Source organism: Nuphar pumila, chromosome 1 (genome assembly GCF_984573655.1).
Source record: "Nuphar pumila chromosome 1, dmNupPumi1.hap1.1, whole genome shotgun sequence".
Lineage (NCBI taxonomy): Eukaryota > Viridiplantae > Streptophyta > Magnoliopsida > Nymphaeales > Nymphaeaceae > Nuphar > Nuphar pumila.
This window is the reverse complement of record NC_143249.1, coordinates 172,788,872-172,802,062: the sequence shown is the minus strand read 5'-3', so window position 1 is coordinate 172,802,062 and position 13,191 is coordinate 172,788,872. Positions and strand designations below refer to the sequence as shown.

Below are 13,191 nucleotides of genomic sequence, written 5' to 3'. Positions count from 1 at the left end.
TGATCAAGCACTGTTGCTACTATAGCGATTTAGTAACATAGATTTACATGACAAATAGGAAATATATCAAGCTTCCTGCACCCTCATCCCTTGTATGACCAATTGAGAAGTTACACAGTGAATTGGATCATAAAAAAAGCTGACCCTTCATTTGCACAAAGATTCAAAGTTGATAGTGTTTGAACGCCTGTCCCACTTATACGCAATGTCAGGCTATTGCGTGCTTCCTATCTCGTATGTGTTCATGAAATGTAAAAACTTGTTGGATCTCCTAGTTCCACAACTTCTTTAGTCAATTCTTGTATTTTCTCCACCATCTCCAAAAGCACAAATGCAAGGCTTGCAATTGGAAGCATATCAATGTCTGCTATAATTTCATCTGCCCCTTTATTTCTCTGCATCAGCCGCTTCTTGTGCTCTGCTATAGCTGCCTTCATAACCATGGCAGCCAGCCTCAACTGTCCATTGATCAATTCATGTGAATGACACTTTTTTGTTTTCTCAATGCTCTCTGCCAGTTCCCCTAATGCATAACATATTGCTGTTACCAATTGTTTGCATGAGTCCTTGAATATGATCTTGATGTTATGTGAGGGCTGCAAGATTTCAAAGTTTCTGTGGAGTTAGCAATTCTGTTTGGTACCTTCAGTATTGCAGCATTAACTGGAGATTGACAGTTAAAGAGGACTAAGTGGCTGAAGTAGGTTGGTTGTGTCTAATGAAACACTAGAAAAAGAAAGGAAAAAAAGATGCATGTTAATTAAGAAAGAAAAGGCTAATTTTATTTCACTGTCATTATTATATCAACACGATTTAAAAAATCTGAAAGTTTCTGGCAATTGTTGGGAGCAGATGAGGAGATGTTTTGAAGAACACAAGGGAGTTAGATGTTGAGCATTCAGAGTTTTACAAGGCAGAGGTAAATGCTGGCTACGGCAATGAGAGAGAGAGAGAGAGATGCATGTTTGTCTTGCCTGTCTTTGAGACTCTAAACATGAATGTAGGGTGTGGATGGAAGCTGCCAGCTGCCGGAGTATGTCACCAATTTGTATGTACTTATTCCATGGATATGAGGTCCTAAGTCGACCATGCCATGGTTCCCATTTTGCAAAGTTGGCCTTTAAAATGAATAAAAGAGGATTATTAGATTAGAAGACTAGTGTAGTACAGCTGTTCTAAATGATTTTACCCAGCTTACCATCGACTCATCTGCAGATTTGGAGTGCATAACAGAAATGTAGCTCTTTGATAGGGATCTTTCCTGAGATTTTCCTTTTTCATCAATATCTCTGAAGAACTCATCATTGCACTCTAAATCAATGAATGCAGTTGCTTATTCCACAGTGAAGTGTGCATGCATATACTTCTTAATTGAAAAAGAAAAAAAATACCTTCTAGCGACCCTTTTATGCTTTTGAACTTGGATACTAATGACTTCTGAAGCTCATCACCAGCTGACACTGGAAATATGATCAAGCTGATCATGATTATCACAGTGAACCCCAATGCGATCATGGCAAGGCAATAGCTTGCTAGGAGGACAATCTGTTCTTCACGATTACCAGAGACAGCAACTAGATTAAAGGTGAGCAAGAATACCACAATTCCATAGTCATACTTTCTTTTAATGATCGGAACAAATCGGCAGTATGTTGCAATTGCCCCTGAATATTACACAGGACATAGTCAAGAAATAACAGATTTAAAGACGGAAGAAACAGATGGTATATGAATTTTGTGATTACCAACTAGAAAAACTACCACACCGATGAAAGCAACACTGTCTTTTCTATCAACTTTCTGTGGTAGAAGGCCAACTAGCACGCCAAACACACTTCCTAAAATCGTTCCACTTCCTCGATTTAGTCCTTTGCTCACCGTAGAACCTGATAAAAGGATAAAATTCTGTAAATGCTGTCATCTCAAATCATCACCACAAGGATTAATCACCTCTGTTGCCTTACCTGCTGTATACTCAAACATAACTACTACAATCATAGCCCACATTACATTGTCTCCAACTTGTTCATAGAGGGGGCTCAATGAGATATAGCAAAGAAACCAGAAGCAGAGCGCCGCCAACCTTGGCACAGTGAAGCAACTTTTTTGGGTTATCTTCAGCCTATTGGGTTCAGCCCTATCCCTCCATTAATGATGTGGGGAAGTGGAATAACCACCCACTACTTCTCATCAGGAGAAGTTGAAGGGCCAGCTCTATCCCTCTATTAATAATGTGAGGAAGTGGAATAACCACCCACTGCTTCCCATTAATGCAGAAGAAGTTGAAGGGCCAAAACCCCTTCGGTTTTTTGAATGAGTCTAGAAAGCTCACATCTAGAAGGCTCTATGCCATCTATAAATAGGGGTGCATAGACTGTGTGCTGGGAGTAGAAGAGAGAGTGCTATGAGCAGAGTGACAGTGTGTAGAGAGAAAAGAAGTAGAAGAGAGATGGAGAGTAGAGGGAAGAAAGTTCGTCACCACGCATTGATCTTCAGAGATAGGTGTTGGTTATGGTGTGGGTTTTGACTCGGGTTGTGCACCTGGGAGGTAATCTTGTATCCCTCTCTTCCTGTGATTTCTTTATTGTTATTTTCTTTAGCTTTGAGTAAACTATTGGATGTTGTACTCTCTACATTGTACTCTCTACTCTTATTATAGTGGATTATTCTCTCTGTTTCTCGTGGATGTAAGTCGTGTTGACCAAACCATGTAAACCCTTGTGTTGTGATTTAATTGTGCCTTTGTTAGATCCTATAGTGATGTGAACAGAGTGACAGTGTGCAAAGAGAAAAGAAGTAGAAGAGAGAGAGAGAGTAGAGGGAAGAAGAGGAGGGAAGAAGGTTCGTCACCACACATTGTTCCTTAGAGAGAGGTGTTGGTTGTGGTGTGAGTTTTGACTCGGGTTGTGCACCTAGGAGATAATCTTGTATCTTTCTCTTCCTGTAATTTCTTTGTTGTTATTGTCTTTAGATTTATGCAAGCTATTGGATATTGTACTCTCTACATTGTACTCTTTACTTTTATTATAATGGATTATTCTCTCTGTGCCCCGTGGATGTATGTCATGTTGATCGAACCACGTAAACCCTTGTGTTGTGATTTGATTGTGCCTTTGTTAGATTCTATATTGTTTCCGTGAATATTTTTGTTATCTTCATTACCCTACACAGTTAACTGGCGCAGTTGGTGAACAAGGTTATGATGAAACCAGTAACAAGATGACTCATTCTTCTTCAAGACTTCATCTTCAATTTTAATGGCTACAACTCTTGAACCCAGAGTATACAACAGAACACTACCAGGTCTAGATCTCTTTCATGGTTAGTTATGCTTGTGGATGTGTGTATATATAATGTGATACTCTTGGATTTCAGTGGAACACGTGTTCTACACACATCATGTTGAAAGTTTCTTCTTTGTGACAAGAACTTTGAGGAGGAGGGGGAGTGGGGAGGGTTGAAAATAGATTGACAAACAATGGTATCTATTAGAAAGTGGTGTACCTATGCACGTAAACTCTGGATGGGGGAAGTTAGTGACAAAAACATGATTGCCACAGTACACAAATACTCTGCATTTTGACTTTCCAAAAGGTATAAATAGGGGTGGGCAACCGGCCGAGGCGACCACATGGGCCAAGCCAACCTAGTCTGCCATGGACCGGGTTTGGGTCAAGGTTTTGGGCCCGGTTCCGTTATATGTGTGGGCCAAGTCCAGATCGGCCTGCGGGCCACCGGGCCGACCTGAGGGGCCTAAGCTATTTATTAATTTTTAATAATATTTTTTTAAAATTTAATTAATTGTATAGTAACCCGATAACTATTATTATTTACTTAATTAGTTTCTTTAATTTTATGAAAACTAGAAAGATAACTAGTTGGGTACATGGAAACTTGTTAATTATTTATTATTTACCTAATTAGTTACACTAATTAATTGGGTTTGGGTCGAGTCAGGTCCTTCACATTATTGGCCTATCAGATCAATTGGCCGAGTCATGGGCAGCTCTTCAAACTCGAGCCCATTAAGAACCGAGCCAAAGCCCAGCCGGTTAGTAAATGGGCTGGGCCATCTCTAGGCCAGGGTGCACTTAAAGCCCGGTGGGCCGAGCTCTGAATGGGCCTGGTCCGGGCCAGTCCTATGCCCACCCCTAGGTATAAGTGATTTATTCTATCCTATGGCACACTACAACACCAACTCCCTTTTGTTCATAGACCCCCCACTCCAAAAAGTAACATTCTGCAGATGTTGGTTTTACTTATTTTCTGACGAATGGTGTCTAGTTGATCAGGAATGACTCATTGGTCTTTGTGTATCTTGAAATAAAGCGGTTCCAGTTTCATTCTCTAACTCATACCCTTTTGTTATAGCACTCTTGAGAACTCATTGTTATAAGTTGTTTTGATCAAATCTGTCCCTGTTGACAGATTTAGCATGATCAATTTGATAGGAGTTGACCCCTGGATCATGTTTTTTTTTTTACCAAAAAGATGAATTTTTCAGAAAATTTTGGTATTTTTACAACCATTAGTTTTGAGTTGCAGAAAAATCCTCCATACAAGTTGGATTCTTGCAATTCAAATACCGATCTTCACCATAGATCACATCTACATCTACAATGTCAGTTTTGACCAAAACCTTAAACACTTGCACTTTAGATATATTTATCATTTTGATAGAAGTAATGTTTTTTTTTTATGTTTGGTTTTTGAAGATAGAAGAGATCGGTGGTGAGGGTCTTAAGTTTAAGGGACGTGGATTTCACCTTTCTCAAACAAACCATCCAAGAACTGTTTGTTTGCATTATTAGTTTGGTTACAATCATCCCCTATGTCATCCCTATCTTCATACCTCTTTGGGATATCGTTAATGCAAGTTGTTTTGTTCAATTCTGACAGCATAGATATATAGATTAACATGATCAATCTAGGAATCAAGCTTTGGGTTGCATTTCTTGGACAAAAAAATATGATTTTTTAAATCAACAAATTTTGGCATATTTATAGCCGTTGATTTTTGAATTGTCATAAAATCCTATATAAAAGTTGGATTTTAGCGATTCAAATGTTTGATATTTACTAAATGAACTATGTAACATCTGTAAGATCAGATTTGGTCAAAACAACTTGCATGAGTGAGATCCCAAAATGGGGTACGAAGATAGGGATGACATAATGGATGAACGGAACTGAGTTGGGCATTTGTTAGGTTTATCCTGGTAATTTAATTACACTAAAAACCGAAGGTGGTAGGTGGTGATGCTTTTCCTGTGTTTAAACCCCTGGGGTTCCAAAGACGGGTCATTTTTGAGTGGAGGCAATTGACAGTGCATCTTACTGTTGAGAAAAATCATATGGGCCTACATACGTTAAACCATACATTATATACTGTCTTATATTCAGGCTCAGTTTATATGATCCAATTCAGTTGGGCCATATGATATCTCATATGGTATGGTACACTGTGTTAAGAGACCTCTTTTGTCTACAATTCTGTAATGAACTGAATTGAAGATAAACTCCTAATTGGATACAAATTAAGTTATGGTCCCCAAACCTTATATAATGACCTTCTCTTTGAGGCTTCCCATAACCATCAAGAGATTCAGTCCTTCTCATAGGGTTTAGAGAAAGTAATAGGGCCACGTATACAGGTTCTGGAAGATCATATCGGTCAACGGCCTACTGGAGTGCCAATGGATTTAGGTACGCTTTCGCATCAAATTTTAGTTTTAATTTCAATGATTTAGCGAGAACATGTTTAACAGTCCATTTAGTTTTTGGTGGATTTACAAATCCAACAGTTGGTATCAAAGCTACTATTCCTGTTGAATTGTTGAAAAAATATGATTTTATTATATAATTTATATTTTCTCCTATTTTTCCAGTGACGATCCATCATGATCATCAGATCGCTGCCGGGCGATATGCGGTTTTTGCCCCCATTGATCTTGCCGACGGGGAGGATTGTTGGGCCCTCTTGCATTTTCTGTCGATCGGATGAAAGAGTCGTTCGGCCCTTCCTTGATTCCTCTCATCACCAAAGTATAGGCATGCGATATCGGTTGAACAACCGATATATCCTCTCATTTTTTTTTGGCATTCGGGAGTAGGTTTCGCCCAGTCAAATCGACGGATGAACATATTTTTTTTACTCAGATCGCCAGACAGCTAGGGTCGATGCCCATTCAGATCCGCCGGATGGATAATCTGCTATTGTGTTCGCCTGATGCAGAGTGTCATGGCATGCCTAACAGATACAGGAGGTGGTCTGGGCATACGACTCACCCTAGCCACCACCAATGACTGTACGAAACATGCCATGACTATAGACGATACGCAGAGCATCCGACTCACCCCAGTCACCATTGTCGGGTGCTTTCAGGCCGACGATAGCCAGGGTTTTCTCTTTTTTTTTGTCGGCGGCATTCAGAGCACACATCGACCATCACCGTATGCTTTAGGACCAACGCAGTCGAGATGTTGTTCGGGTTTTGATCGTTCGTCAGATAGAGAGTTGTCGTCGGCACCCAGGCCAGATTCACCCATCGTTGAACACCTCGAGGGTCGATGATGTTCGGAGCCAAGTTCGGCCATGGCCGGATGTCTCAAAGTCGGTGGAAGATGGCACCTTGTTCAGGCTTGGCCTGTTACAGTCGAGGGCTGGTTCAGGCTTCTGCCGATCCAGGGATCCGGGATGATTCAACCATCTACCACAGATCGGACTAGGCCGGTTTGGCCTTCAGCCCTCTGAACCAGGACAGTTCGACCATATATTGGACCAAATTGGCTATTTGGAACAAACCATTTTGGCCTTTTGGTATTGGCTAGTTCGAATATATCGCACTAGACCGGTTCAGTCCAATGTTTGTTGTGTGCTAATTTCACTGGCAACCCGAGCCGGTTCGATGCCCAGTCAGGGACCGGACGGGCTAAGGTTACATTCAGAGGGTGGAGACCTGTGACTCAGTTCAACCCCATTCAGTTGTGGGGGTTGAACCATGTCAAGTGAGTCCATGTGCGGGTTGGGCCTGGTTAGACCCAATCTATTGCACAGGCCAGCACCCGGGTATGGTATACAGGGTCTGACCCAATCCATGTTAGACCAACTTTGGGACCTGCAGATGGGTCTGGCCATATCCTATTCGCCGGACCTGTAAACTAGCTTTGCAATAAAAAAATTATAAAGTTTGTTATTTTATTACTCGGCTATTTGATGCAGATAATTGGTCATTTTAGTGGGTCGATTTTCAGTTACTTTTTGGCTCATGTATATTATTGTGTTTGCTTTATTTTTCATATACACTTATTAATGTATTTAAACCTTGGTATTTATGATTTTGGATCCAAATTTCTAAATTGATTTGATTAAATCAATATGTTGCCAAAGTAACCTCTGTTACATAGATTAGTTCATTTTAGAATATTATGATGTTCATATGTTTGTGGTTCATGTGAATGGTGATCGACCCAAAGGAACATTACTGTTTGGCCGAACTCAAATATATATTTTCACTAATAAATATGAGACAATAATACGATTTTTCATGTGAATAACGAGTTGGTCCAAAGAAAGACTCGATGTTTGACATGACTAATTATCCATGTTTGATTACTGTATTGAGAGTATCACTTGCAAGTTGACATTTTTCTCTAAAGACTAAATGTCAATATTGTGTTGGGTATTTTATGATGGGGTTCACCACTATTTAAATATGTTATTTTATGTTAATGCATTTGAAAATGTATGTTAATCATGATCTTGTTTGTTCTTGATTTAGTTAATACCTTTGTTTTTGTGATATCTACAAATATTAATTTTATCTCTGTTTTGAGCGGTTTCAATTTTAAAAATTAGAAAGAAAATGTCATGATTGTTCTTGGACGTATGTATTTGGATCTTTCACTACGAGAAGATCAATCACCTACTCTTACGGATAGGAGTTTTATTGAAGATAAAAGGAATTTCGAGCAGTGAGATCGATCTAATCACATGAGTCTTATGATTATGAAACGTGCAATTTCTGAATCCTTTAGAGGCATTATGTCTTAAGAGGCGAATGCCAAACGTTTCCTTGAAGAAATTGAAAAGTATTTTACGAAAAACGAAAATGCTGAGACAAATACTATTCTTTCGAGCCTTGTCTCAATGAGGTATAAAGGCAAAGAAAACATTATGAAGTACATATTGAAAATGTTTAAGCTTGCTTCAAAACTCAAGGCACTAAAGTTAAAGTTGTCTGAGGACTTACTCATGCATTTGATTTTGATATCCTTTCCTGCACAATACAATCAATTTAAGGTTAGTTATAACTGCTAGAAAGAAAAATAAACTCTTAATGAACTCATTTCTCATTGTGTGCAAAAAACAGATATGATAAAGCACGAGAAGATTGAAAGTGCTCATTTGGCAGTAAACTCTAAGAACAGGTAGGACAAGTTTAAGAAAAAGAAAATGACTAAGGAAGTTGCAGTTGACTCTGAATCACAGAAGATACAAAAAAGATATTAAGACCCAAAGTCTAGTTGTTTCTTCTGCAAAAGGGAGGGTCACATGAAGAAAGATTATACCAAGTATCATGCTTGGCGTGAGAAGAAAGGTACTTCTTACTTTGGTTTGTTCTAAAGTTAATTTAACTTCTGTGCCCGAACACGCTTGGTGGACGAATTCTGGTGCTACCACTCACATAAGTGTGTCTATACAGGGTTGCCTAAGTTGTCGACCGCCAATTGATGCTGAAAGATTCATCTATGTGGATGATGATAAAACGGTTAAAGTTGAGGCAATATAGATATTTATGTTGCTTTTAAAGACTGAAAAATTATTTGGATTTGAAAGAAACATTCATTGTGTAATCTTTTAGGCAAAATTTGGTTTCTATTTCTACATTAGACAAATATGGTTATTCTTGTTTATTTAAAAATAATAAATTTAAATTTTTTTTTAATTCAAATCTTATTTAGACTAGTTCTTTATCTATGATTGATAACCATTATTTGATTGATATTGTTGCTCCATTTAATGAAACCTTGTATTTAAGTACTCGTGGTACAAAATAAAAATTAACAAATGAGAATTCTGCTTTATTATGGCATAAGCGCTTATATCATATTTTTAAACAAAGAATTGAAATGTTTATGTCGAGTGAGAATCTTGATTTCCTTGATTTCACTGACTTTTAGGTTTGTGTTGAGTGTATAAAAGGAAAACGAGCAAACATAAGAAAATTAGGTGCAGAAAGTTGAATAGACATCTTAGAACTAACTCATACAAATATTTGTGGGCCTTTCTCTACGACTTCTTGGAATGATCAAATTTTTTTTATTATATTCATAGACGATTATTCTCATTATAGGTACCTATATTTCATTAATAAAAAGTCCTAGTCTCTGAATGTGTTCAAATCGTTTAAGGCCAAAGTTGAAAACAAACTTAGCAAAAGAATTACGGTCGTCAAATCTGACTGTGGTGGTGAGTACTATGGTAGATATGATGGATCAGATGAACAACGTCCATGACCCTTTGCCAAATTCTTAGAGGAATGTGAGATTGTCCCTCAGTATATCATGTCAGGCACTCCTAGTATGGATGATGTTGTTGAGAGACAAAACATGACCCTTAAAGATATGGTAAGGAGCATGATTTCTCATTCTACTTTACCAGAGTCTCTCTGAGGAGAAGCATTAAAATTTGTAGCTTATGTTTTGAACAGAGTACCCTCTAAAGCAGTAACTAAGACCCCATATGAATTGTGGAAAGACAAAAAGCATAGTATGAAATATTTTCATATTTGGGGATGTCCAGCTGAGGCTATGCCCTACAAACCACATGAAAAGAAACTAAACTCTAAAACGGTTAGCTGCTATTTTGTTGGGTATTTTGAAAAATTCAAGTGCTATAAATTTTATGACCCTGTGAATAAGTATTTTTTTGAAATAAAAAATGCTTGTTTACTTAAGGGGTACTGAGTTTAGGGAGAGTGATAAAGTAAAAGATATTGCTTTTGAAGAAAAATCTTTTTCTCTTCTTACAATTGTTGTTGACAATGATCAGATTTCTATTCCTCACATTGTTTTTACAAATCCGGATAAAGGTAACGTTTTAGATCTACCTATCCAAAATTAAGCTTTTGCTCCTAGAGTTCAAACTTAACAACCTCAAAAAATACCTCATGAACCAGTGTCATTAAGAAAATCCACTAGAGAGAGAATAAGAGCATTTTTAGATGATTATATTGTCTTTTTATAAGAACATGATGGTGATACTGGCTTAAGGGAATATGATCCAATCAACTTTCATCAAGCCACACAAAGTTTTAACTTTCAAAAGTGGATTGAAACAATGCATGAAAAAATTAAATCCATAAGAGATAATGACGTGTGAGATCTTGTCCCATTACCTGAAGGTGTGAGACCCATTGGTTGCAAATAGACATTTAAAACTAAAAGGGATTAAAAAAGTAATGTGAAAAGATATAAGGTTTGTCTTGTTGCAAAAGGGTTTACTCAAAGAAAATGCATTGATTACACAAAGATTTTCTCTCTAGTTTCTACAAAAAACTCTTTTAAGGTCATAAACTAAAAGATAGAATCTACAGAAGGTTCGCTCAAGTGACCAAGGAGGGTGCCCTTTAGACCTTAGCCCTTTAAGGGTTTGGTTCTAGTGGCGAGTTGTTAAATTGTTCGAACCCATATCTCGTAAAAGTAGTGGTCGGCCCCATACCCCTTGTCCATATGGTCAGACCCTATATAAATTATGTTTACATTAGTTCTTTTATGACAAATAAAATAAAATAACCAATGGAGGCTCTGCTTGTCTGGCATGTGTTGGGACATTGCAAATTCAAATCCCAATGGTATATAGTTCTATAACTGTTAGGGGTCTGCCTAACCCTAGTTTTCTTTGTCGAAAAAAAAAAATTAAAATAAACCCTTGTCTAGTAGGAGCACTTAGTGCACGTTGCCTTGTGTTGGGACGTTGCAAGTTCAAATTCCAATAGTATGGTTGTATAACTGAAGGGGGTCGGCCTAAACACAACTTGCTTGTCAAAAAAAAGTTAGAAGGTTAAAGAAAAATAAATCATACCTACCATAATTAAAAGGTTTATAAAAATTCCATTTGAGCAATTTTTGGCAAACATATAAGTGTGCTTTCTAGTTGAGAAAGAAAACTGCATAAAGCTATCTCATCTTGTTTATCCATCTATCTAAAATAAAAGAAATTTAAGAAAATTTTCAAATTACCACCAAACTTTTTGAACTAATATGCACACCAAAAGTTTGTCAGTTTACAATTTTCCACCAAAGTTTTTTCTTGGGTTAATTAAATGACACCCAATTTAGTTACTTGCAGTAAATCTGTTATTTATTTGTTAAAATGATCATGCTTCTCGTACACCCTTCTCAAATGAGAGAGCCTAGATTTTAGACTCTCTCTCTCTCTCTCTCTCTCTCTCTCTGATGTCTTGGACAAACTTATAGTTTTTCAAAGGCAATCTGGGGTTACCTACATAAATCCATAACTTATGATATATGAGTTGGATTTGAATGCAAATCCAAACTCATTTTCAAAAGCACCAATGATAGGGCTATTAATGGGTCAGATTAAGGCCAGACCATGGTCGGGCCTGATCCATTAAAATAAATAATAAGTGGGTTCAGGTTCGGGTTTAGGAATGGCAGTGGACCGGGATGGGTGGGGGGACAAGGTCTCCACTCTCGCCCTTTCTCAAAATTTTGTCTATTCTTGTATCAAAATAATTGTTCCATCTCTTTTCATCTCCATCTCTATCCTCATCCTATCTCCCTCCCCGTCCCCATTTCAAAATATCTTTATTCTTAATTTAAGAGGAATATGAAGAAAATAAAGAGAGTAAGGGTTTAAGGTTAGGAATGATTTTATAATATATAAAAGTATATTAATAATTTCATTAACGGGGATCGGATATAGGGACGGGGCGGGGGCGGGGGCAAGAGTAAGTTCATCCCTGCTTTCATCCTGAATGGGTTTTGATTGTCACCTTCATTCCCCATTTTATGTCCTCCATCTCCTGTCCAAACGGAGCAGGTTTGGACGGATCTCCCATTTTTCCTAGTCCACTGCTATCCCTATTTAGGTTTGGGTGGTCATCGAGGCTAGAAATAAAGATCTCATACCCGACCCTTCTTTTTTAAATTCTCAAACCCATCATTATCAATATCAGGATTAGATCAATGATGGGTTGGATTGAGCTAAATTTCATTTAATTAATATACATATATTATTTACTAACTATAATAGTTCTTTATAGCCTAGTGGTTGTGGGTCTTCCCTTTCAATCAAAAGACATGGCTCAAGTCTCATTATTCTCTGTTTTAATGCAAGTTATACACAAATATTTAAATGACTTTCTCAATTAGTATAGGGGTAACATGGTAACTTCATAACATGAGTTAGTCTTAATCCAACCCAAGATAACGTTTGTGATTGAGCAAATTTATCGGTTTCAGAACGGGTTTGGATTTTATGACTATGGTCGGATGCAGGTTTGTGTGGCATGTTTATGTATTAGGCTTTGAATCCAAATCCGAATCCAAACCAAAATTATTATCCACACTTTCCACCACTTTATTGGTAGGCTGCTCTTTCTCTTCATTAAAAGTAGGCTGTTTTCGCGTGTGCGTAAGGGAAAGTGGGTTGTTAACTTGTTTCTGCTGAAACGCGTTTCTGCGGAAACGCATCGACGGGCGTTTCCGCATGGCCACATTGACAAAACAATCACTGGAATCCACTGTTTCTGCCGAAAACCCTCGACGAGAGTGCCATTTTACACGCTCGACGTGGGTTTTCTGTAGAAACGGTTCCCAGCGGCAGAGGAATCCACGGAAGGAGTGCCGCGGCACCCCCATTCCGTGACATGCAATCACCCCTGTAATTTTTACAGATCTCCGTACCCTCCGAACTTTGTTGATTTTTCGATAATACATATTCTTTCTCTTTTCCGATAATACATCACTGGGTTCCTTCAGCGCCTGTAAGAATAGCATTGAGAATTTGAAGGACTCTATTCTGTTCCCTCATTTGGTTTGCTGTTAATGACCAATACATTTTGAACAGATAGGCAGAGAAGATGCAGGCCAAAGATGCTGTAAGACATTCTGGGTTGCCTTTCCTGGTTGTTGCATCATATGTATTTTGTGATATTTATGTCC

General features: G+C 38.0%; 1 protein-coding gene across 1 annotated transcript; it reads right to left on the bottom strand.

Moving 5' to 3' along the window:
- Positions 1 to 242: 242 nt before the first annotated feature.
- LOC149851297 (aluminum-activated malate transporter 12-like) lies at positions 243 to 12,888 on the bottom strand. The gene is made up of 5 exons (XM_090008154.1): positions 12,579 to 12,888; positions 1,746 to 1,886; positions 1,392 to 1,664; positions 1,199 to 1,311; positions 243 to 596 (listed from the first exon to the last, which is right to left on the bottom strand). The coding sequence occupies exons 1-5, from the start codon at positions 12,886 to 12,888 to the stop codon at positions 243 to 245; spliced, it is 1,191 nt and encodes a 396-aa protein (XP_089864280.1).
- Positions 12,889 to 13,191: the final 303 nt, after the last annotated feature.